This window comes from Phoxinus phoxinus (genome assembly GCF_949152265.1).
Source record: "Phoxinus phoxinus genome assembly, chromosome: 18".
In the NCBI taxonomy this organism is placed as follows: Eukaryota; Metazoa; Chordata; class Actinopteri; order Cypriniformes; family Leuciscidae; genus Phoxinus; species Phoxinus phoxinus.
Window position 1 is genome coordinate 5,387,048 of NC_136893.1, and position 21,861 is coordinate 5,408,908.

Consider the following 21,861-nt stretch of genomic DNA (forward strand, 5'->3'; position numbering starts at 1 on the left):
TGCATTATAAGGCCTACATTTAATTATATAAGTATACTTTTGAAGTATGCATTGAACCAAATGCATGACCAAAACACATATCATCATGTGTAAAGAAAAAATTGTGTCATGGGACCATGTGCATTAGTGTCAACTAAAAGGCTCTACTACTGAACTAATGAACAACTGAACTCTCAAGTGGCCAGTTCTAGTTACCCATAATGATACATATTATATGCCCATTCATTCCCTAGCAAGAAAATAACTGTAACATAAAGATCAGAAGGACCAGAAACCGGGCACAGGTTCAAGATGGTGACGCTGGTACCCGTCTAAAGTACTGGAGGAGGAGTGCGCAGTTCACCGTGGGCGGGAGGAACCTGCTGCATTCAGTAGCCATGAGAGAGAGGCTTTTAATCCGAAACTGCTTTTGATCCACACTGAGCAGTTTATGGCAGCGCTAAAAGTTTCGTGTTTATTTCGATCTCGACGCGTAGAATGTAGAATATAGCGCAGGTGCTGCAGAGCACATTATATAGCAGTTCTTCTGGTGACTGCCTGCATTGAATGAGACTTTTAAAGTGATTTTAGAAATAGAAATCGAATAGAAAGTGTGCTAGGCAATGTAGACGCGTTAAAACGAGCAGAATTTACTATAATTTTGACATAAAGTCCATTATGGAGGTCAGAAAAGCACTCACGTGTGTTTTGATCAGCGTGTTTCTATGGGCTGGTGACGCTCAGGACTCGGTACCTGATTCAGGTGAGTCGTTTTAGTCATGTTTTAATTCGGAGCTCAAGTATGAGATTTTGGTGATTTCGTATTCTTTAATCCACAGGACACCGTAGGCTACACAATTTATTTGAGTCATATGTGCTAATTCTAAACTCGGCGACTGATTCAGCCGAGTCATTTGAGTCAAGCATTTCATTCGGATCAAAACCAGAATGATATAAAAAGAAAGTTCATGTTAGTTATTATTGCATTAACTACTGTTAACACAACCTTACAATTTCTTTAAAAGTCCCATTCTCCAGAACAAACATGCATTGAGTTTGAGTGCTATAATAATCATTTATTATGTTAATCACTGACCACTGCTCAGAGTTAACGTTAACCTTAGTATTCTAGGCAACACTTTATTTTGCAGTGTCCTTTTTACATTATTACATGTAGTTACTATAGTAATAACTATAAATTATGCAGGATTACATGCAACTAACCCTACAACAAACTTAGTCATAACCATACCCCTATAGTAATTACACATTGTTAATTAATCTTACTCAGTACTTAAATGTATAATTACACTGTAACAAGGACACCTTAAAATAAAGTGTATCCACATGGTTAATTCATCAAGATCTCAAAGCCTTTTAAACAATAATGCAACTGAAAGAAGAAATCTGGAGATACTTTCATTTCATTACAGAGGATTACTTTCTGTTAAACATGACTGATGGAGCACCAGCAGACATACATTACAAACATGTGAGCTAGAAGAGAAACATGTGTGTTAAAAGCATTTTCCTTCACACATCGTGTCAGGGGATTATTTTCTTTCAACGCATATGGTCCAAGTTTAAGTGATTCACGCAAAAGAACATTTTTATATAAGTTCTTAAACATTTTATGTTGAATTAAAACATTTTCTCCCTGGACTGTGCTCTGGTTATCATCTTATATTTTGCTGTGTTAAATACAGTTATATTCATTCACGATTTTGGTTAACAAAAAAAAATCTATAATTGATGTCACTGCCTTACATTTTCAGGACTTATAACTGACAGGGAGTATTTGCTGTATGAATAGAGCAGAAATAACTTCTTGTCAGCACATCACTGACATGCACATTGAGTGAGGCGTGCGAATTAAAGGATTCTTCCTGTCAGTCACTAACGTTAGGGTATCGACCGCTTTCACGAAACCAATGAAATGGCAGAAAATAGAGGTATTGTGTACACTTTGCCTCTGTTGATGTCTATCATGACATCCCACTGCACTCATGAAACGCATGATGAAAGATAAGCAACAGAGGAATTCATACATGTACTGCATCCAACTCGCTGACTCATTAGTGAATGTCACATTGTTCACATAAAAACTATCGTGTTCAAACACAGCTCAATTCGAACAGCTGACTCAAAGATGCCTTTTGTATGTGCCTTTAATCAGATTTCAAACAGCATATGTGGTTTAGACCCCGTAGCAGATCTAGGCAGGTGGTGCTGGGGAGGTGGAGGGCACAGAGTTCGGGTGCTTTTACACTAGCAGTGTAAAAATATAAAAGTGAGGCATTGTTATACATCGATGCATTTTGCCATCTTCTCCTGTGCCGTCGTTACCAAGTAATGGGGTAAACAGCTGCTGCTTTGATGACGCAAACGCACCGCGGTTCGGACCCAAATAATATAATCTGAACACAGTCCAGCCGGGGCAGGGGAGCAATCGATCTCGGGTTCAGACCAGGCAATCGAACCTACTGTGAAAGCACCCTTAGTGTGTTTGTTTGGGTGAGTCGATTTTAGGAGTGTAATGATACCCACAAGTCACGATTATATATATCACGATACTGAACTCACGATACGAGATTATTGCGATACTCCAAGACATATGGTAAAACGTTAACAAAAAATGTATGACATTGGGGGTGGAAAGTAAAATGCTTGGACTGGGTGCTGGTAACCCAATGCACAGGACAACGGTGACACTAGAATAAAAATATTCATGATTCTGACGCTGAAAATACAGAATTATTTTAGAAGAATATGCTTGAACTCTGTCACTGACCAGACATATTTAAATATAATGTAATTAAATACCACTTTTTACTGGTAACATCAGTCATTTGGCATCATCAGGACCCACAAATATTCCCCCATTACATTATTATATATTATATTCAACATTATTTGAACAGTTTAATGTAGTACTGACACTAAAACACTGTTAATTTGAATTTTTTTCTCACGCAATACATATTGTCACTATCCACGATACACATTGTTGCATTTTTGTATTGCGATATGACACGATATATTGTTACACCCCTAGTCGAGGTAATAATGCATACGTGTAATCGATTCAATGTAACTGTGGAAGTTACATTGAAACAACCAATCAGAACACGAATAGTTTCAAGGCTGAACTACTCATATGAATCTGACTGCCACAAAAAATTGCCACAAAAATAAAACAATTATTTCGATGCCTGCCTGAACAAAACCATAGACACACCAACAGTGACTCACAGAGAGTAATTTTGGAAGAGCCTTAGAGCATTTTGGCTTTGACTCCAGACGTTTCTGTATGCCACCGCACCCTGGATCCAAGCCGTCTGGCAATGGACACTTATTTAGCAGTCACAGGTTCAAGTGACCCGATGGGCTCTTTTCTCTTAGCAAAGCGGAAGTTTTTATGAGTCAGTCAAGTCAAGTCAAGTCACTTTCATTTATATAGCGCTTTTAACAATACAGATCGTTTCAAAGCAGCTTTACAGTGATAATAGGAAATTAAAGTAACATCGATTGTTTTGGCTTTACAGCAGCTCTAGAATAAAGTTATTGTCCAGCTAAAGTTAGATTTGATTGATTCACTTCCGTTGCAACGATCACTAGTTATTAACTTAGGGGCCGCTACAACAGTTCTAACAGAAAATCCTTAAAGGTGAACTATGCAGGTTTTTTACCTTAACTGAACAGAGTCATTGGAATGGTTATATTACTTTTTTCGGGTTGAATGGTGGTCGTCTCGCACCCCCCTACTGCCTGTTAGCGGAAAAACACCCTTGCGACTTTGGGCCGCCGCCGGCCGCAGTATCGCGTGATATCAGGTCTCGCGATGTAACGAATTGCTTTACGGAAAAAAAAATCGGCTAAAATGATGTCATTATTGCGCTCCCTCACACTGTTCAAACCCGAATGAAGAAGACGTTGTAAAGAATGTCCCGTCTGCTTTGATGTCGTTGATCTACTAGCCTCTGGTGTCTGAGAGTCGCCAACAAGTTTTTCGACAGTGTTGTCAAATATCTATTCCGAAGCTGTAGGGGGAGCTCTATAGAGAAACCTGTTAGCAAAAAGCGAGAATACAGCGAAGAAATTCCCGAAACTGCATAGCCCTGCTTTAATGCGATCCGGCCGCTCATTTGCACAAAACAGTGCCTGGTGTCTCGAGAATGCAAACCATGAAATATGTTCCAAGGTACAAGCCTTGAAAAATGTATAATAGAGATAGTATAATAGATTTTTTATCGCTTCCACATAGCCACGTGAACCATAATCATCGCGACCACGTTTTATCTGTACAGAGGTAAAGGGAAGGGAGGGAGGCCTTCACAGGGGAGAGACTAGTTGACACTTCAGGTCTGCGTTGTCGTCATGTCCAGGCGCAGGTCCTTCATCAGATCCGGATACGGCCTGGATCCGGCGGACTGCGGTATACCTCGGGATAAACAGAAAGACTAATATTAGCGTAGACGCCATCCTTCTTATTATGTAACGAGTACATCAGGGTTTATGGGAAGTGTTCCCGGTTCTGGTTGATCTAAACTATGCAGTCTAACATTTGAGTTATGGAAGTCTATAATGTGTTATGTGTATGCTAAGGCCAAAGAGATGTGTTTTTAGTCTAGATTTGAACTGACAGAGTGTGTCAGTTCTTATGAGAACTAGATTTGAGTTGAATTCATTGGTTCCACTTGTGAAACTGACCTTCTTTATCATAAAAAATGGGCTACAAAGAAAGCGATTTTGCAAGATTCTCTTTTTATCATTTGATTCAAATTACGCCTCCAGATCTCCTCACAGGACTTGGGTGGGCGACTTTGGATTGTCTTATAGGTGGCGAGCGCTTGGCAGCATTCATCTGAACCCTCTCGCCCACTCGCTCTCTTCTGCACACACTCTTTCTTCCTCTTCAGGGAATCGCTTCTACATTCCTTCTTTTACTTCATATGGAACAGCCCATTCTCACCTCCCCCTTTTTCTCCATGCGTGCCCGTCAGTCCGGTTGTAACATCCAGTAGCAGGGCCGTTCCTTCCCCCATCTGTTTATGTTTATCACGCTGCTCCAGGTTAGAGGGCTCCTCTGCCAGGAAATTCCTGTAATGGCCAAATCAAATGTTCCATCTCTTGAAATATTGTGAAGCCCCCAGTTCATCCTTATCCTAATAAATACTACTGTTTTCTTATCCTTATTTTTAGAATATACCGTTCCAGCCTACTTCCTTTCGCAAATGACTAATTTCCTCACTCGGTTTCACACTTATCTTCGTTTGGCCGCTCTTTCTCAGAGTTTCTCCACATTTTATTGTGTTCACTATAAACACTTAACGAGTTTAAATGTTGTGCAGCCAAACTTGGTAAATCTTTTGTCAACTAAACATCTGAAGCTGTGCAATTGAATACTACAGAGAGCTGCATGATTTAGGAAAATAATCAAATTTGCGAGTAAAATGCTGTGTTTGTAGGGCTTTTTTATTATTTATATCAATATAACTATAAAATAATAATAATACAATATTATTATTAACTTTATTAATATTATTATTTATTTCTACTACTACTACTACAAAATCTTACTATTTAAGATATTTTTATTTAGTAAATATTACTAACAAATAAGAAATATTACTGTTTTAATGCAATATTTACAGAAATATTTTAAAAACGGATTTTTGTCATCATACTAACCCACATTTCCTTACAAACCTTATGACTTTTTCTTCTGTTGTTTAGAAGTTGATGATGATCTTTTCCATAATACAAAAGCAAATATTGACCATGGGCTGTCAAGCTCCAAAAAGTATTAATATTTTTTTATAATAATAATGAAAAAAATATATTAAATATATATATATATTTTTATCTATTACAATAATAAGAATTTAATGAAAACTATGAATTTATTGCTGATTTTTATTATTATTTGTAAACAAATAAATTAATTTAAATTCATCAAATTAATTGTGCTTCCCTACAAGACTATAACCCCTAAACCTAAAGGTATAGTTCACCCAAAAAACTTTTGTCATCCTTTATTCCCCATGAAAGTCAATGCGGTCCAAAAACCCTAAGACAGCTTATATCATTCTTTCCAAAATCTTCTTTTGTGTTCATTCGTACAGGTTTGGAACAACATGAGGATGTTTAAATGATTACAGAAAATGAATTTTTGGGTGAACTATCCCTTTAAATATTACATTTTGGGGCTTGTTTGTGGTAAATGATATCTAAAATCATGTGGCTTGTTGAAGAGAAATGTGCTTTTACTTGTGTTTTTAACCAACTGGACGATTTACAGCTGGCGGACAATAAAATGAGCAGAAAAATCCCATGGGCAAATAATATACGACCATAGTATCCTTCTCCTCATGCTTTGAAAAGTCTGGAGTGTTTCAGTGCTATGTACTATATAAACACTCATCACCCCCCCTCTTGAGATGTTAAACCATGAATCATTTTCTTAAATGTCTACTGTTGTTTTTCACCTCCAGTTTTGAACTGCTGCGAGGGCGATGTCCTGTTTCTCCTGGACTCCTCTGGAAGCGTGTCCTCCTACGAGTTCTCCCGTATGGTGGACTTTCTGGCAGAGCTCCTGCTGCCCTTCTCGCTGGGGGCGGACCAGGTGAGGGTGGGACTGCTGCAGGTCGGGACAGATCCCCATCTGGAGTTCGGCTTTGACGCCTACAGCTCCCAGCAAGGCCTGCAGGCGGCCCTGGAGAGGACTAAACAGCTGAAGGGTGACACCAACACGGTGGATGCTCTACTGGTGGCTAGGGACCAGGTTTTGAAACAGGGCGTCCCGGGAGGTGCCAGACCGGATCTGCCCAGGGTTCTGGTTTGGCTCACGGATGGAGTGGATCCCGGCGAGGTACGGGAACCAATGACGAGGCTGCGAGAAGAAGGGGTGGCTGTACTGGTGGTTTCCACTGGTCACGGGAACTACCAGGTGCTGAGAGAGGTCGCTAGTCCACCCACAGAGGAGCATCTGTTCTTTGTGGACATTGACGATATTAACATCATCAGTGAAGACTTGAGGAATGCAATTATTGGTGTGTTTCATCTAAATATCTTAAAAACTGCATTTTAGTCCATGGCAAATACATACATTGTATCACATACTCACCCTCATTTCATTGCAAACCTGACTTCTGTTGAATACATCTATTCCATATTACAAAAGCAAATATTGACCACACATGGACTGTCAAGCTCCAAAAAGGGGGGAAAAACGAATTATTAATAATATTAATAATTATTATTATTATACATTCAATATGTAATATATATTTTAACTATATTACAATAACAAAAATCTAATGAGAACTATGAAAATTTTGATTTAATGGAAGAATAAAAAAAAAAAAAAAAAAAATGATATCATAAAAATTTCAACCTCAAAAGTGAAGTGATGGGACGCTTTAGATGCTCATTGTTAAAGGGCACCTATTATGACATTTAAAATGTTCCTAATGTTGTTTAGGGAGTCCCCAACAACAGTTTTATGTGCATGCAATGTCAAAAAACACTTTTGTTGTCGTATAATATGCATTTATTTTTACCTGATTTGCTCACCGACTCCCAAATGATTCGTTCAACGACTCGTTTTTCCAAACCCCTCCTTTGCGCGACGCTAATCTGCGTTGATTGGTCAGATGACCCAGCAGTGTTTACAGAGATAATACTTATTGTTTAACACGGAGTACAATGATGCTATTATCAATTAAATCGTGTTATAATAATTATTATAGTCCACTGCTTTGTAGTTTGTAGTAAAAAACTAAAAATAAGATAAAGAATTTAATGTTACGTTAGCGAGCATAGCCCAGAGTTCATATTGTAAAAGCACAATCAGTCTTTGTTTGCGTTAGCCCGATGCATAAACATAATGTTTTTACAAAAAAAAAAAAAAATGCAGTTACGTTACTACGAGGTATTACTCTATTCTTTAGACAACTCCGAAAACAACGACAAACACTTCACATATCTCAATACAATTGCCATTGAAGACCTAGAAGCTAAACGGTGCTTACACAACAAACAAAATAATTATTAAGCATGCTACATAAAACATAAAAGCAACAATTATTAATAACACTTACAGGTTGTGATACGGAGGAGGAAGCTGATGCAAATACACTTGGAACTGAACCTTCCTTCAATATCAGCCGGCTCGCGAATCCAAGTTTGATTGCATTTAAAAAGCAATCGTCTTCAAAATGGCATGAACAAAGCACAAGGCTCGGACTATACTTCTGTGGTATAGTTGTATATATGAATTGTAGCCACTCTTTAAATGCTCCTCCTTGAGCAGATGAAAAAGTTTGCTTTTGAGCCGCACTTCAGAACACAGCGTCTCGTCGCCATGATGTTTTCCCTGGCCTTGGAGCGCAATAAGTGGGCGTATCGTATCCAAATAACTTGACAAGTTGACGTCATCTATTCAGAGAAAAAGCTTCGGTCTTCTAACGATTCATAAAAATGACTCCGAGTCGACTCTTACTTTTGAAAGACAATAACTTTATATACGGTGCACTTTCATATTTCAAACTTTGCAGGATGTTTTTGTTCACTTAGATCTATGTTACACACTACATGAAAGGTACATTTCAAAATTCCATAATAGGTGCCCTTTAAATTGAACATAACATAAAAATGTATGCATACGATCCCCCCAAACCTAAAATAATAATAATAATACAAACTACTGAAATACCATATAAGTAGTCCATGTGACTGCTTGTATAAAGTCTTTTGAGATTATTTATGTGAGGAACAGACCACAATATAAATATTCCCTTTTTTTTTTTTGCAGTAGTTCTCAAATTTCATTTAAAACCATAAAAAAATCTTACTTTCATAAAATTCATACAAGTTTGGAACAAAATTAGGTTGAGTAAATTCTACTTTTAATTCTTTCCCCACCATCATCTTTAAAAAAAAAGTTTCCAGACAATATTTTGTTGAATAAATATCTGAACATGCAATATATCAAAAGAAAGAACAGAAGAAAAAAAACACATTTTACTCTATAGTTTCATACATTAGTTTTTTATCCGTTTTATCAATCAGTAACATTAGACAGTTTTGATTTATATGCTGTTTAATGTTGATAATCGCATTATATTAATTATGCATCTGCTTACATATCGTTAGCCTCATAGCATAATTGCCTAAGTCATATTTCAACGTTTTTGGAAAACATGAAAAAACACAATATTTAGAAATCACATTGTGATTTTTTGTTGATATTATAACAGTACATTCAACCAGATGTGTGAACAAGTATGCAAAAAGAAAAATATCCATCACCAATTGCCTAACAAATAAAAGTGACTTAGGCAGAACATGCCATGACTTAGGCATTTTTTCTCTTACATATAAATGCAAACATAACATAACAAAAGTTGTTTTTCTCTCCTAAATATAACCAAGATGTATAAACTTGCCAACTATAACCAAGTTGTTTCTTAATGTCTAATCTTAACTACTGTTTTCCTTTTCCACCCTTAATTGAAGTTCCACTCAGGTGCTGTGCAAACATAACATAACCATAGTTTTTTTATTCTCCTAAATATAACCAAGATGTGTAACTTAACCCTAACCAAGTTGTTTCTTAATGTCTAACCTTAACCACTTTTCCTTTCCCACCAAGTTCTACTCAGGTGCTGTGCACACTCATTTTCACACTGTCTATTGATGAGGGAGGTTGTCATAGTACTGGTGGGCCACTCTTGGTAGTACTGGTTTCATTGCCTGCAAGTCATTGAATTTCCTGAGAGTAATTGGAAATTGGGCAGGAAAGAGTGGGACCCAGTGGTTCTTTGGGGATGTTGATTCGCTGAGGCAGGTCTTTCCATTCAGACTCAAATTCCAACTTGTACCGGATTTGACCATCAGCCAAGTACTGGAGAGCCGGAGGCCATGGACTGTGGGGTCACCAACCTTTTTACCTGGTTGAATATTGGTGACATAGGCCCCAGATAACTTCATGAAGTCATTGTGGTATAGCTGAGTCACCTTGTATGGGGATGGATGCATTCGTGCAGTCTCAAAGATAATAATGTAATCACGTGTGAATTTCTTTGACGATGCGCCGCTCAATGAGGCTATGCATGGAGTCACACTCCATTTGTGTGTGCCCAGCAACCAGAAACTTCTGACACCATGCTTCATGGCCAGATGAAGGTAGGTGTTGCTGATGGCACCACACCGATTTTGATACCCACAGCCATCACTCCAGACAATGACTTTCTCAATGTTTTTCCGTTGGCCTCTACGACTGATTCGAAGTGTTTGGACTGCAGATGGGCAAAAACCTCACTGCTAAGGGAGCCTTCCAGATGTGCGTGATTAAAAGGAAGCAGACAGAGATCGCGGAGCAGCGCGTTGATTTAGAACGCCAACTTTTGTTGAATTTCTGAGAAATCTACGGACGCAAATAGACAAAGTGTAGTAAAATAATGTGTATTTTGGACTTTTTTTCACCACAAGTCTGAAAGAAGACATGTTATTGAAGACAAATAGCCCAAAATCTCAAAATTGACCAGTGAAAAAAAAACGATGTTTTTGCCTGCCGTGTCTCGCCTTAAAATTAAAAGTAAATGCTTGAAAAATGACTTCACAGCTTTTGGCGATAAATTCATTGGCTAAGCAGCTCCCACACTCACTATCGGCATTTAGGTGGAGTAACGACGGATTTAACTACTTGGGGGTTCATATTACAACGGCCGTGTCTGACTTGTTCCGCAAAAATTTTGTGCCTCTGGTCGCAAAAACTGTAAGTGATTTCGACCGATGGGCGGTCCTACCACTCTCCCTCGTAGGCCGGGCAAATTTGATTAAGATGGTTATCCTCCCCAAATTCCTCTATCTGTTCCAGCACATCCCGGTACTTATTCCCAAATCTTTTTTCGACAAGCTGGATACAGCAATATCCAAATTTCTGTGGGGCGGCAAACCTGCCAGGATCCGCAAAACGATCTTACAGTCCCCTAAGTCCGAGGGGGGCCTGGCCCTCCCCAACTTTAGACGATACTATTGGGCAGCTAACATACAAAAACTTTTATACTGGATGGGTGGGGATGCCTCACCTCCTGCTTGGGTACACTTGGAGCGATCAAGCGCACGCTTTCCGTTGCGGTCGGTCCTATGCTCCCAACTTCCTTTGCCTTCAGGACCTGCAGGCTTGTGCCCGATTGTATCCCTCTCGCTGAAGATCTGGAGTCAGATTAGGAAGTGCCTAGGTTTACAGGGCCCCTCCATCCTGACACCGCTGCTCCAAAATCATGTCTTTACCCCCTCAAAATCAGACTTGGCATTCAGGGCCTGGCATAGTAATGGTATCATTAGCGTTAAGGACCTATACAAGAATGGCATATTTGCATCATTCACAGAGCTCTCCTCTCTTTACAACTTGCCAAAATCACACCTCTTCCGCTTTTTTCAGATTAGAGACTTTGTTAAGAAGACATTTCCCCAATTTCCAAACTGCCCCCCCGAAACCCTGACTGACTCCCTCTTAGCAACAGACCCCAATCGTAGAAAATGCATTTCTGTATTGTACGAGTCACTAGGATCGACCTCTGCATACCCTGGTGCCCTTTCAAAAGCTGCGTGGGAGGGCGAATTGAACATGGCTATTACGGACGAACAATGGGACCATGCTCAGGTTATGGTTCATTCTTCTTCCATTTGCGCCCGTCATGGTCTAATTCAGTGTAAGATCCTTCATAGAGTTCATTACACAAATGCAAAATTGTCCAAAATATACCCTAATGTCCGAGACGCCTGTAACAGGTGTAACCAGTCCCCTGCCAATCATACGCATATGTTCTGGTCCTGCCCTAAACTGATAACTTTTTGGATTAATTTTTTTGACACCTTGAGTAAAGCTTACGAACACACTATCCCTCCCAGCCCTTTGTTAGTCATTTTTGGCATTTCCCACGACATTGACCTCCCTGTTGCGCTGGAGCGGGTCCTGGCATTTACATCATTGCTAGCCCGAAGGCTGATTTTGCTCAACTGGAAGCTTCCCTACCCCCCCACACATGATCGTTGGATTAAAGAAGTGCTTGACAATCTGAAATTGGAAAAGCTCAGATCCTCTTTGAAAGGCTCTACCTCAGCATTTATGAGCACGTGGAACCCGTTCCTGAGGCATGTTAACTCCCTCAACCTGTCCCCTGATTTGGAGGTCTGAATCCCTACATTTTATTTTTTAACTTCTTAATGACTTAATGCTCTAAGTATTATTATTAATATTATTATTATTTATTTTATTTCATTTATATTTTCATTATTTTTTTAATTTATTTTTTATTATTATGTGTGTGTATATATATATATATATTCTCTCTCTTTTTCTACTTATTCTTGTTTATTATTTTAGTATGTGTATGTATGTACATATATATATATATAATTTATTATTATTATTTTTTTATTTATTTTTTTTGTACGTGCCTGTATTGGTGAATGTCTGTTGGTATGCATGGGTCTGTATGTCTGTCTTCGTTTATGGGCCTGTGGTGGGTTAGTTCATGGGTTGGGTGGGGAGGGGATCGGGTACAGTACAGGTGTCATCTCGGTCCCATTTTGTTATGTTTATTGTTAATTATACAATTGTCACCTTTAAAATAAAATCTACTCAATAAAAAAAGTTGGAAAAAAAAAAAAAGAAAAATGACTTCACTTGCCTAAAATTACCTAAATGTCTTTTTATGGTGATGTTCTGACCAGAAATGAGGTAATATTTAGCTAGTGTTTGCTAGCTACTTATCTTGTAGCAAAAAATGTGATTTCAAGTTTAAATACAGTTTATAATCCCTTTGATTGACTGAAATTACATTTAGTGTCTAGAAAATTTAAGAAATATGAACTCTTACCAGATGAAAACGAATCAAACAGAAGAGCTAATACATCACTTCTGGACATGTCTTTCCATGTTTTTTGCCATTTTGTTTGTATCAAAACTGCCTAAGTCAAAGAGATGACTAAGGCAGATAGTGTTTTTGGATCCTAATAAGTGTTGTGATTGGCTAAGGACATAGGCAGAAAGGCAGGATGATGCAGCAGTGGAAGGACAGTAAAAATACGCAGATATCACAATTTGGCCAAAAAATGACTTAGGCAATTATGCTATGAGGCTAACGATATGCTATCGCTTGTTTCCCCTTCTTCTTCGCCTGTGTTTTGATCAGGAGAGTCAGTACTCTTTCAGAAGATGCGTAATAGCGCCCCCTACCGTATAACAGTGAAAACATGGATTGCTGGAAAATTCTGTCAACGACGAGGAAAGAGTTAAAGAGAATTATTCAAATAAAAAACACAAAATTCTTGACACTTTCTGAAACTCTGTAGACCATGATTACATATGTCACCCAGACTAACAGTAAATCTTATGAGAGCGTTCTCTAAATAGGGAGAGTGATCTGATGTGGGTGTGAATCTCTCCGCACCTCCGCCCCGGCGTGCCGAAGGAATCTCGAATGCCAGTCAACTCCGACACAAATAGCTTGAGACGGCTCACAGATAAGAAGTGCCAGGAGGAAACGGGGACAGAAACCGGCAGACACTGTAATGAGAGATGAGGGCTATTTATACAGAAATGATTTTGTCCTTTTTGCCCCCCACCGGCAAAGTCCCCCGGGCCGGAGCGCTAGACACGGCTATTATTAGTGGGCATTCCTACGCACATATATAAGGCGTTACATCTTCCAGACACTTACATAAACAAGCGTATTGATTGCACGCTATAATTCAGACCAGGTGGGGTTGTATCCTGCTAGAAATTGCCCTAGGCATGGATTTAGTGACTCGAGTACATCATTTAACGTATGCAGTGTTCAGTGTTGGGGAAAGTTACTTTTAAAAGTAATGCATTACAATATTGCGTTACTCCCTTAAAAAGTAACTAATTGCATTACTACGTTACTTTTGCGTTACTTTTCCCCCACCTGGGCTGGGCTTGTTTTTTTAAAAACAAAAGTTATATTTTGGGGCAAATGTAAGACCCTTTCACAGCAAAAGTGAAATAATAATCCTCAGGCTGAAGGAAATGTGTAGGCTACAGTAGAGGAAAGCAGACAAGCAAACCTTTCTATCTATAGTAATTTCTGCTTATTAAACCGAATCATCGAAGGTCAGAAGCAAGTATTGGTCAATAAAGTGAGATTAAATGCATAAAAACATTGTTTTATTTAACATATTTAGTTATTTTGAGGTTTGCATAGTATTCTGATTCTGCATTTCACTGTTTTTATTCATTTTGAGGAATATTGAATATTTTTTTGTGCAAGTGAGATGAGTAAATGCTCACTTTTCTAGAAGTCTAGAACTACAATAAACATCATGTTCACACACACACACACACACACACACACACACATCTGCACTTTGATTTGTCTCAACATGAGGAAAAATTTCATTATTTGAAAAAGTAACTCAGATATTTTGTTGTAAATTTTAAAAGTAATGCATTACTTTACTAGTTACTTGAAAAAGTAATCGGATTACGTAACTCAAGTTACTTGTAATGCATTTCCCCCAACACATGTTTGATTTCTCTTTGTCTCTGATCAAACGCAGAGATCATCCGGGCCGAGAGGCTACAGGTGAAGTCGGTCACTGCTACTTCTGCTCAGCTGGAGTGGAGGCCTGTGTTGGCTGGGACCGGCTACTATGATATCCAGTTCGGTCCCATCCGAACCGGGCAGACCGGAGGAACGGGAGGTCCGGGCACCAGTCCTGGCACTGGTTCGGGTCCGTTTCAGAGGATCACCCGGCCTGGAGATGCCAGCTCGGCGCAGCTGATCGGCCTGCGTCCTGACACGACATACACAGTCACACTCACGCCGAAGGCCAACCTGGAGTTCCTGAACTCGCTTCAAGCCACCTTTACTACACAGACAGGTGCTCAATATGCAGATTAGTCATCATTCAAAGTGTGAATCTCGAAAATATATATCCAGATCATATTTCATCAAGTTCAAAAGGAGAAGGAAAAAAAGAAACTATACTTTAGAAGCATTATTTTTATGACCATTACTTTTTGGTCGTTGTGCCTTTAATGTTTTATTGATGCTTTTAATAATAATAATATTGATTAGCATTAATTAAATATGAACATGAAATGCATTATTATTATTTATTGCTATTCATAATATTATTAATAACATTAATTAGATATCATTCATTAAATATGAATATTAAATGCATTGATAATAATAATAATGATTATATATAATAATGATTAGCATTAAATACCATTAACTTAATATTAAATAATAACAACAACGATAATGGTAAATATTAAAAAATAAGAAATTATACTTAGAATACTGAGAATGATTTTTATGACCATTACTTTTTGGTCGTTGTGTCTTTAACTCATGCTTATAATAATAATAATAAGCATTAATTAAATATGAACATTAAATATATTATTAGTGTTGTTATTAGTAATATTTATAATAGCATTAATTAGATATCATTAATAAAGTATTAAAATATTGAGAATCACTGAGAAATACTGAAAAAAATCATGCATATTCACTGTTAAAGTCAACATGAAATAAAAATGAGTGCATATTGTCCCCCGTCTTCATAAAAAAATTTTTACTTTTAAAAACATTAAATCATGGTAGTAAAATGGGATGTGAACAGTTTTTTGTTGAAGTTACACGTGAAGAGATAGAGCTTAACTATGTCTTAACGTGTTTTTAAGGGACAAAAAAAAAAAACAGGTTAAGAGACAAAAAGTGAACTTGATCTTTGAAAAGCGTCTCCATCTTTGTTGAAACCTCTGCCATGTGTTCTCCTGCAGTGAATCCTCCTCAGCCCGAGGTGCAGACGCTCTCCACGGTGAGTGTGTCGGAGTCGAGCAGCAGGAGTGTGCGTGTGAGCTGGGCTCCACTGCTCCCTCACCTCATACAGGACTATCAGGTGGAGTATTGGGCTCTTCCTTCAGGCCCGCTCCGGGTCACCAGCGTCAGTAACAGGCAGAACTCCACCGTCCTGACCGACCTCCAGCCCGACACACAGTACCTGCTCACCGTGAGCGCGAGACAGTCCAACGGCAGAGAGAGAGCCATGTCGGTTAAAGCCTGTACACAGGAGGGTAAGGACCAACCCATCTCTTATGCACGTACTTTCCTTTTCCAGTGCAATGACACTTTAGCTGTGTTCACACTTTTGATTCGCTTAAAGGAACACGCTGACTTTTTGGGACTTTAGTTATTCACCGTATCCCCCAGAGTTAGATAAGTCCATACATACCTTTTTCATCTCCGTGCGTGACGTAACTCTGACGCACACACCGCTAGCCTAGCTTAGCACAAAGACTGGAGGTAAACGGCTCCAGCTAGCATACTGCTCCCAATAAGTGACAAAATAACGCCAACATTTTCCTATTTACATGTTGTGATTTGTAGTCACAGTGTGTACAAATAACAAGGTCACATGAGACACAGCCATCTTCTAACCGTATACATACTGGGAACTATATTCTCAGAAGGCGAAGCACTGCTACTTCTGCGGAGTGATTTGCTCGCAGCGCCTGAGAAAAACCAAGTGTGCTTGAGCATTTATTATAAATAAATAAATAATCTCGTGACATCACATCCTGTTTTTGGTTCGTTTGCATGTCTTTGGTCCGTGTTGCGTTCATATTTCATTTGGAAGTGGACTGAGACCCATCTTTTCAGCGCTCTTGGTCCGCTTGTTTGGTGCACACCAGGGTTCAGATGGCAAACAAGTGTGAACACACCCTTAGTGCGGTTCATTTGAATAAGTGTGAACGCTGCCATCTGAACCCTGGTGTGCACCAAACAAGCGGACCAAGAACGCTGAAAAGATGGGTCTCGGTCCACTTCCAAACAAACTCTGGTGCGGTTCGACTGAAATATGAACGCAACACAGACCAAAGACATAGAAACAAACCAAAAACAGACATAATGTCACGAGATACGACCCTAAAAAGGACAGAATGCTTAAGCACACCGTTGTTTTCTTTTCATAGTTGCAATGTTGCCCATTTACAGTTCAGTACAGGCGTAGGAACTGGTCTCCTCGCAGCAGATCTTCGTTTGTGTGTGTGACGGAGCGATATCTGCAGCCGTTTTGACTCCTTTACACATTTTATAAGCTCTTCAAAACTTCTCACCTCCATCATATTGGATGTTGCTACGCACATACAGTGAGTGCATTTGTGACCCTAGACCACAAAAACATTCACATGGGTCAATTTTTTTAAATTGAGATTGATACATCACCTGAAAGCTGAAAAAAAAATCGATACTTTAAGAAAATCGTTGTCCATTGTCCATGTATGTTCACGATTGTGCTGCATTCACTCACAAAAATAAATGTTTTATATATTGTTGGTAGGAAATTTACAAAATATCTTCATGGAACATGATCTTTACTTAAAATCCGAATGATTTTTGGCATAAAAGAAAAATCTATAATTTTGACCCATACAATGTATTGTTAGCTATTGCCACAAATAAACCCGTGCGACTTATGACTAGTTTTGTGATCCAGGGTCGCATTTAGCCCGGTACACACCAATGTTTTGGATGTTCGACAAGTTCCATCGCAAAATATACAGTATATACTGACAGTATGAACGCTAAGCAAACCAGGACTAAATGTATCCTTTTCTTTTTTTAATCCGGACTAAAACGAACCAAGAGAACCGAACTACAAGTGTGAACACACCCTTATTGGAGTTATAAGTTAATTAAGTTTATTCCTTAATTAAATTCATTAGGAGCATCTGGAATAGTGTTGGAATTCCTCTTTCCTGCTTTTATCCTTCCCACATCCCCTCACCTCGCTCTGATTCCCAGCAAGAAACGGGAAGCTTGACCTTTCTCCCTGTTTCTGTCAGTGTTGCCGGCTCTCTCGGATCTGCAGCTGACCACAGTGGGCAATGAGTCAGTGCAGCTCCGGTGGAAGGGGAGTTTCGACGGCCTGCGCGGTTACTGGGTCACATGGGAGCGAGGTCAGAGCCAGCGCTCCACCCTGTATTTACCACCCAACCGGCTGTCCACCACCCTCAACCACGTGCCCTCCAGAGCCCGCGTCTGCGTCTCCCCGGTGTACCGGACGGCCCGTGGGGAGGGGCTCTGCTGCACTGCGTGAAGGGCTCCGGTGAGACGCCTCTCTGGGAAACATGGGGACTATGGGTTATTTTATTATATGAAAAAAGTCTGTAAAGCCTGGCATATGTCATAATATAGTAAAAAAATTAGGGCTGTCAAAAGATTAATCGCGATTAATCGCATCCAAAATAAAAGTTTGTGTTTACATAATATATGTGTGTGTACTGTGTATAATTATTTATATATATAAAAACACACACAATCATGTATATATTTAAGAAAAATTGGTTATATTTATATATAAAATATTTATACATAATATAAATTATATAAATGTATATATACAGTATATAAATTCAATTATTCCTTAAATATATACATGAATGTGTGTGTATTTATACATAATAATTCTACACAGTATACACACATATATTATGTAAACACAAACTTTTATTTTGGATGCGATTAATCGCGATTAATCTTTTGACAGCCCTAAAAAAAAATATATATTTTATTTGAAAAGGAACAGTTTGTTGAACCTAGAGAAAATATAAAAAATATATATAAAAAATTTTCATGTGCGAGTACCATATTTGAAAACATCCGGATTTGGTGGTTCATAATATGATATAACATAGAGCTCTCACTCAGAACAGAGGCCCAGACTGAGCAAAATATGCAATTTGGTGCAGTTGCTGCTATTTATATGGGCAAAAAGTAAGTTAAAAAAAAATAAAAAATCAGTAGCACTTTATTTTTTACAGTTTCTATGTGTACTTACAGTTTACTTACCTAAGAAAATACTGGGTAATATAAAGGTAAATATATGGGCTAGGTTCAGGGTTAGTACCTAGTTATTACCCAGTTGTTGTAATTACTGTATAAGTAGTACATGGAGAGCAGGACTATAAAACAAAGTGCTACCGGACATTCCTATAGCTTGTAATGTAAATCAATGATATCTTTATACCAGTATAGCAGACTACTTTCATAAAGTGCACATAAATATCAGCTGTCACCCTATAATAATATGTCTTAGTAAGATGATGTGTAACTCTTTCCCCACCAGTGTTTTCACTGTTACATGGTAGGGGGCGCTATTACACATCTTATGAAAGAGTACTGAATCTCCAGATCAAAACACTAGCGAAGAAGAAGCAGAAAAACACACAATTTTCTCAGCTTTTTGTTCAATATGTTGCTTTTTAAAAAATAAAACTTACCCATATTCAAGTGTTGATTCAATTAAAAGAATGAATAAAGCTAGAATAAAACGCATTTGTTTAAAAGCAGAGGCTGTTCTTTCTTTTGATATACTACATGTACAGATATTCATACAGCAAAATATTCTTGGGGTAATGAAATTTTTATGAAAATGATCAAAAATGCTGTCAGTGGCTAGCAACTTGGAGGGGGGGGGGGGGACACGCTGGCGGGGGAAGACTTAAATGCTTAGTTCTTTGACTAAAGCTCTGTAGTTTTTATTTTGGGGCAAAACATACAATGCAATGCAATACAATAATGATTGAGAGATGAACAAATACACCCTCCTCAAAAGCCCGATGAATCATATTTGATACTCTCATTTTAACATAATTTTAAAACGATATATTAATATAACCATACAGTAAGTCCAGTAAGTGTTCAAGGTATTCTTATGTTTACTTTATAAAACATATTGCATGTAGTAGATTGTGTGCAACAGGTTTTTTCAGCAAAGTTTGGATCATGTTGATAATTTAGAGGCCTTAGAAATTTGCGTATCAAATATTATACAGTAGGATTTAAAGGGTTAAAAGTGAAGTAATTTCACCAAACAGAATCGTACGGCGTAATATTACATAATTACATTGGTTGGACAAACAAAAGGCAAAATGTTACGCTCTTTACACCGCATACACTTTTAAACACACATTTATTATAATAACAACGGCACCTTTTGATTGTTTTCCTACACAGCTGCGCTGACCTGGAACCGTGGAGCACCGCTCTGCCAAACACGAAAGATGGAGGGATGAACAACACCGAAAGCTTTCCACAAATGGACAGATGGGAGGACAGGGGAGTCCAGGACTCTGTTGGAAAACTCATCACCCATAGATGGTGATCTTTAAACACAGCAACACAACATGATGCACTGACACACAAACCCCAAACGACACTTATAATACAGAGGCTAAATGACTCGGAGCTCAAAAGTGACTTTTAAAGGAATGTTTCGGGTTCAATACGAGTTCAGCACTATTGGCTCGCTGCACATTTCCACAGATGATTTTGACTCATCCCTCAGTTTGCAAACAAGCAAAATTCACATTTACAGTAATGCACTTATAGTAGTTTGTAGTATCCTCACGCATATTGAGTGAAAGTGACAGGGTTAAGCGGCTTTATATGATCACTGATTATAACTTTGAGGCAAAATTAACCATTTTATCATGTGGCTATACTTTCCAAACTGTGTGTTTTAACATTTATGTGCTGTGTTTTGAACCCATGATATTCCTTTAAGTTGCTAGAATGTTTATGCATTAGAAATTCAAGTTATATCTCCGAAGCAATATTTTGTAAATATCCTACTAATGCTTTTTGAGTTATATTGATCAGAGACATAGTTGGTTACTGTATTTTTTGTTTTTAGATTCCTCCATACAGTTTAAAAAATGGGAACAATAAGACATTATTAGGGGGGAATCTGAATGACCTCCATCATCACTGGTTTTTCTTTAAGGTCAACGCTAATATTGAAACCCTGCTTAACTTACACGTTACCATAGCTGCAGATTCTCTCAGCGGTGAAACACTGAAAATCTGGCATGGATCTTAATCACTGTGGCTAAAGTATTAAGACTTTGCAGATGTCGGTCGCAGATGTTTTGTGGTTCATGAGGGCCACGATTGGTTTGTTTGAAGAATAGTGACTCTTTTCAGTGGGTCAAGCTTTTCCCTGTGCATGCATACTGTAGATTAGATTTATCATTCATGAATTATTTTCTCTTAACAGGCAAACATAAGTTCGCAGGCTGGATCAAGGTCTTAAAATAGTGTTTACAGATATCTTGTTCTGACTTTTAATGATGCGAATCATTTTCTACATCACATCGGTCACCAAGACATAAAAAGGAAAACCATTTCAGGGTCGTTCTGCAAGAATTTGTCGTCAATTTCTACAGCTATTCAAACAATTCAGCATATGACATTTTGTGTCTTTGTTTGATGCATCATAACGGCAGGTCAAGCTTTATGTATTATGAAAAGGTGCTTGTTCATTCCCAGCTTGGCTGCACGTCTTACACATCACTGTTTTTAAAATGTTTTCAGTTATTAAATAAAAAAAGAATCGATTTCAATCCATGTCTGCTTTTGTTTCTAAACCTCTGTGTAATAAAGTCATTATTTATACCTTAAGAAAGTTATATTTTACTTCCTAAAAATAAGAAATATATCTAATATATATCTTTTTTTTATAGAGCACCTTTCCCTGACATGACAGTCACATTTCACCCCATTAGAAATAAAAATATTTCTGCATAAAGAAAATTACTGTAAGCCTGTTGTTAGACATTAACATTTCCTCCCATGCTTTGCTCTTATTTGCATTACAATAAAGCACATTTCCACCTAAATTAATGCAATATTTTAAAAGTTTTTTTCCCCCATTAGATACTCATTCCTGTAATGCTTTCATTTATGATGTTACAGTTAAAAAAATATAATAATTAGATAATTTTACGTTAAAAGAATGATAAAAGTACTTGTCATAATATGCAAAAAA

At 38.1% G+C, this 21,861-nt stretch overlaps 1 protein-coding gene across 1 annotated transcript; it reads left to right on the plus strand.

Moving 5' to 3' along the window:
- Positions 1-280: 280 nt before the first annotated feature.
- On the plus strand, positions 281-21,492 carry vwa1 (von Willebrand factor A domain containing 1). Its single transcript, XM_079587553.1, has 6 exons — positions 281-742; positions 6,474-7,031; positions 14,572-14,895; positions 15,809-16,102; positions 17,876-18,138; positions 20,049-21,492. Exons 1-5 carry the CDS (start codon positions 658-660, stop codon positions 18,127-18,129), a joined length of 1,515 nt encoding a protein of 504 aa, XP_079443679.1. The 5' UTR covers positions 281-657; the 3' UTR covers positions 18,130-18,138; positions 20,049-21,492.
- Positions 21,493-21,861: the final 369 nt, after the last annotated feature.

Excerpts from the sequence above, each read along its gene's own strand:
- vwa1 (XM_079587553.1), top strand. The coding sequence starts at position 658 with ATGGAGGTCAGAAAAGCACTCACGTGTGTTTTGATCAGCGTGTTTCTA. Across the intron at positions 7,032-14,571 it reads CTTGAGGAATGCAATTATTG|AGATCATCCGGGCCGAGAGG; the intron begins GTGTGTTTCATC and ends GATCAAACGCAG. Across the intron at positions 16,103-17,875 it reads TAAAGCCTGTACACAGGAGG|TGTTGCCGGCTCTCTCGGAT; the intron begins GTAAGGACCAAC and ends TGTTTCTGTCAG.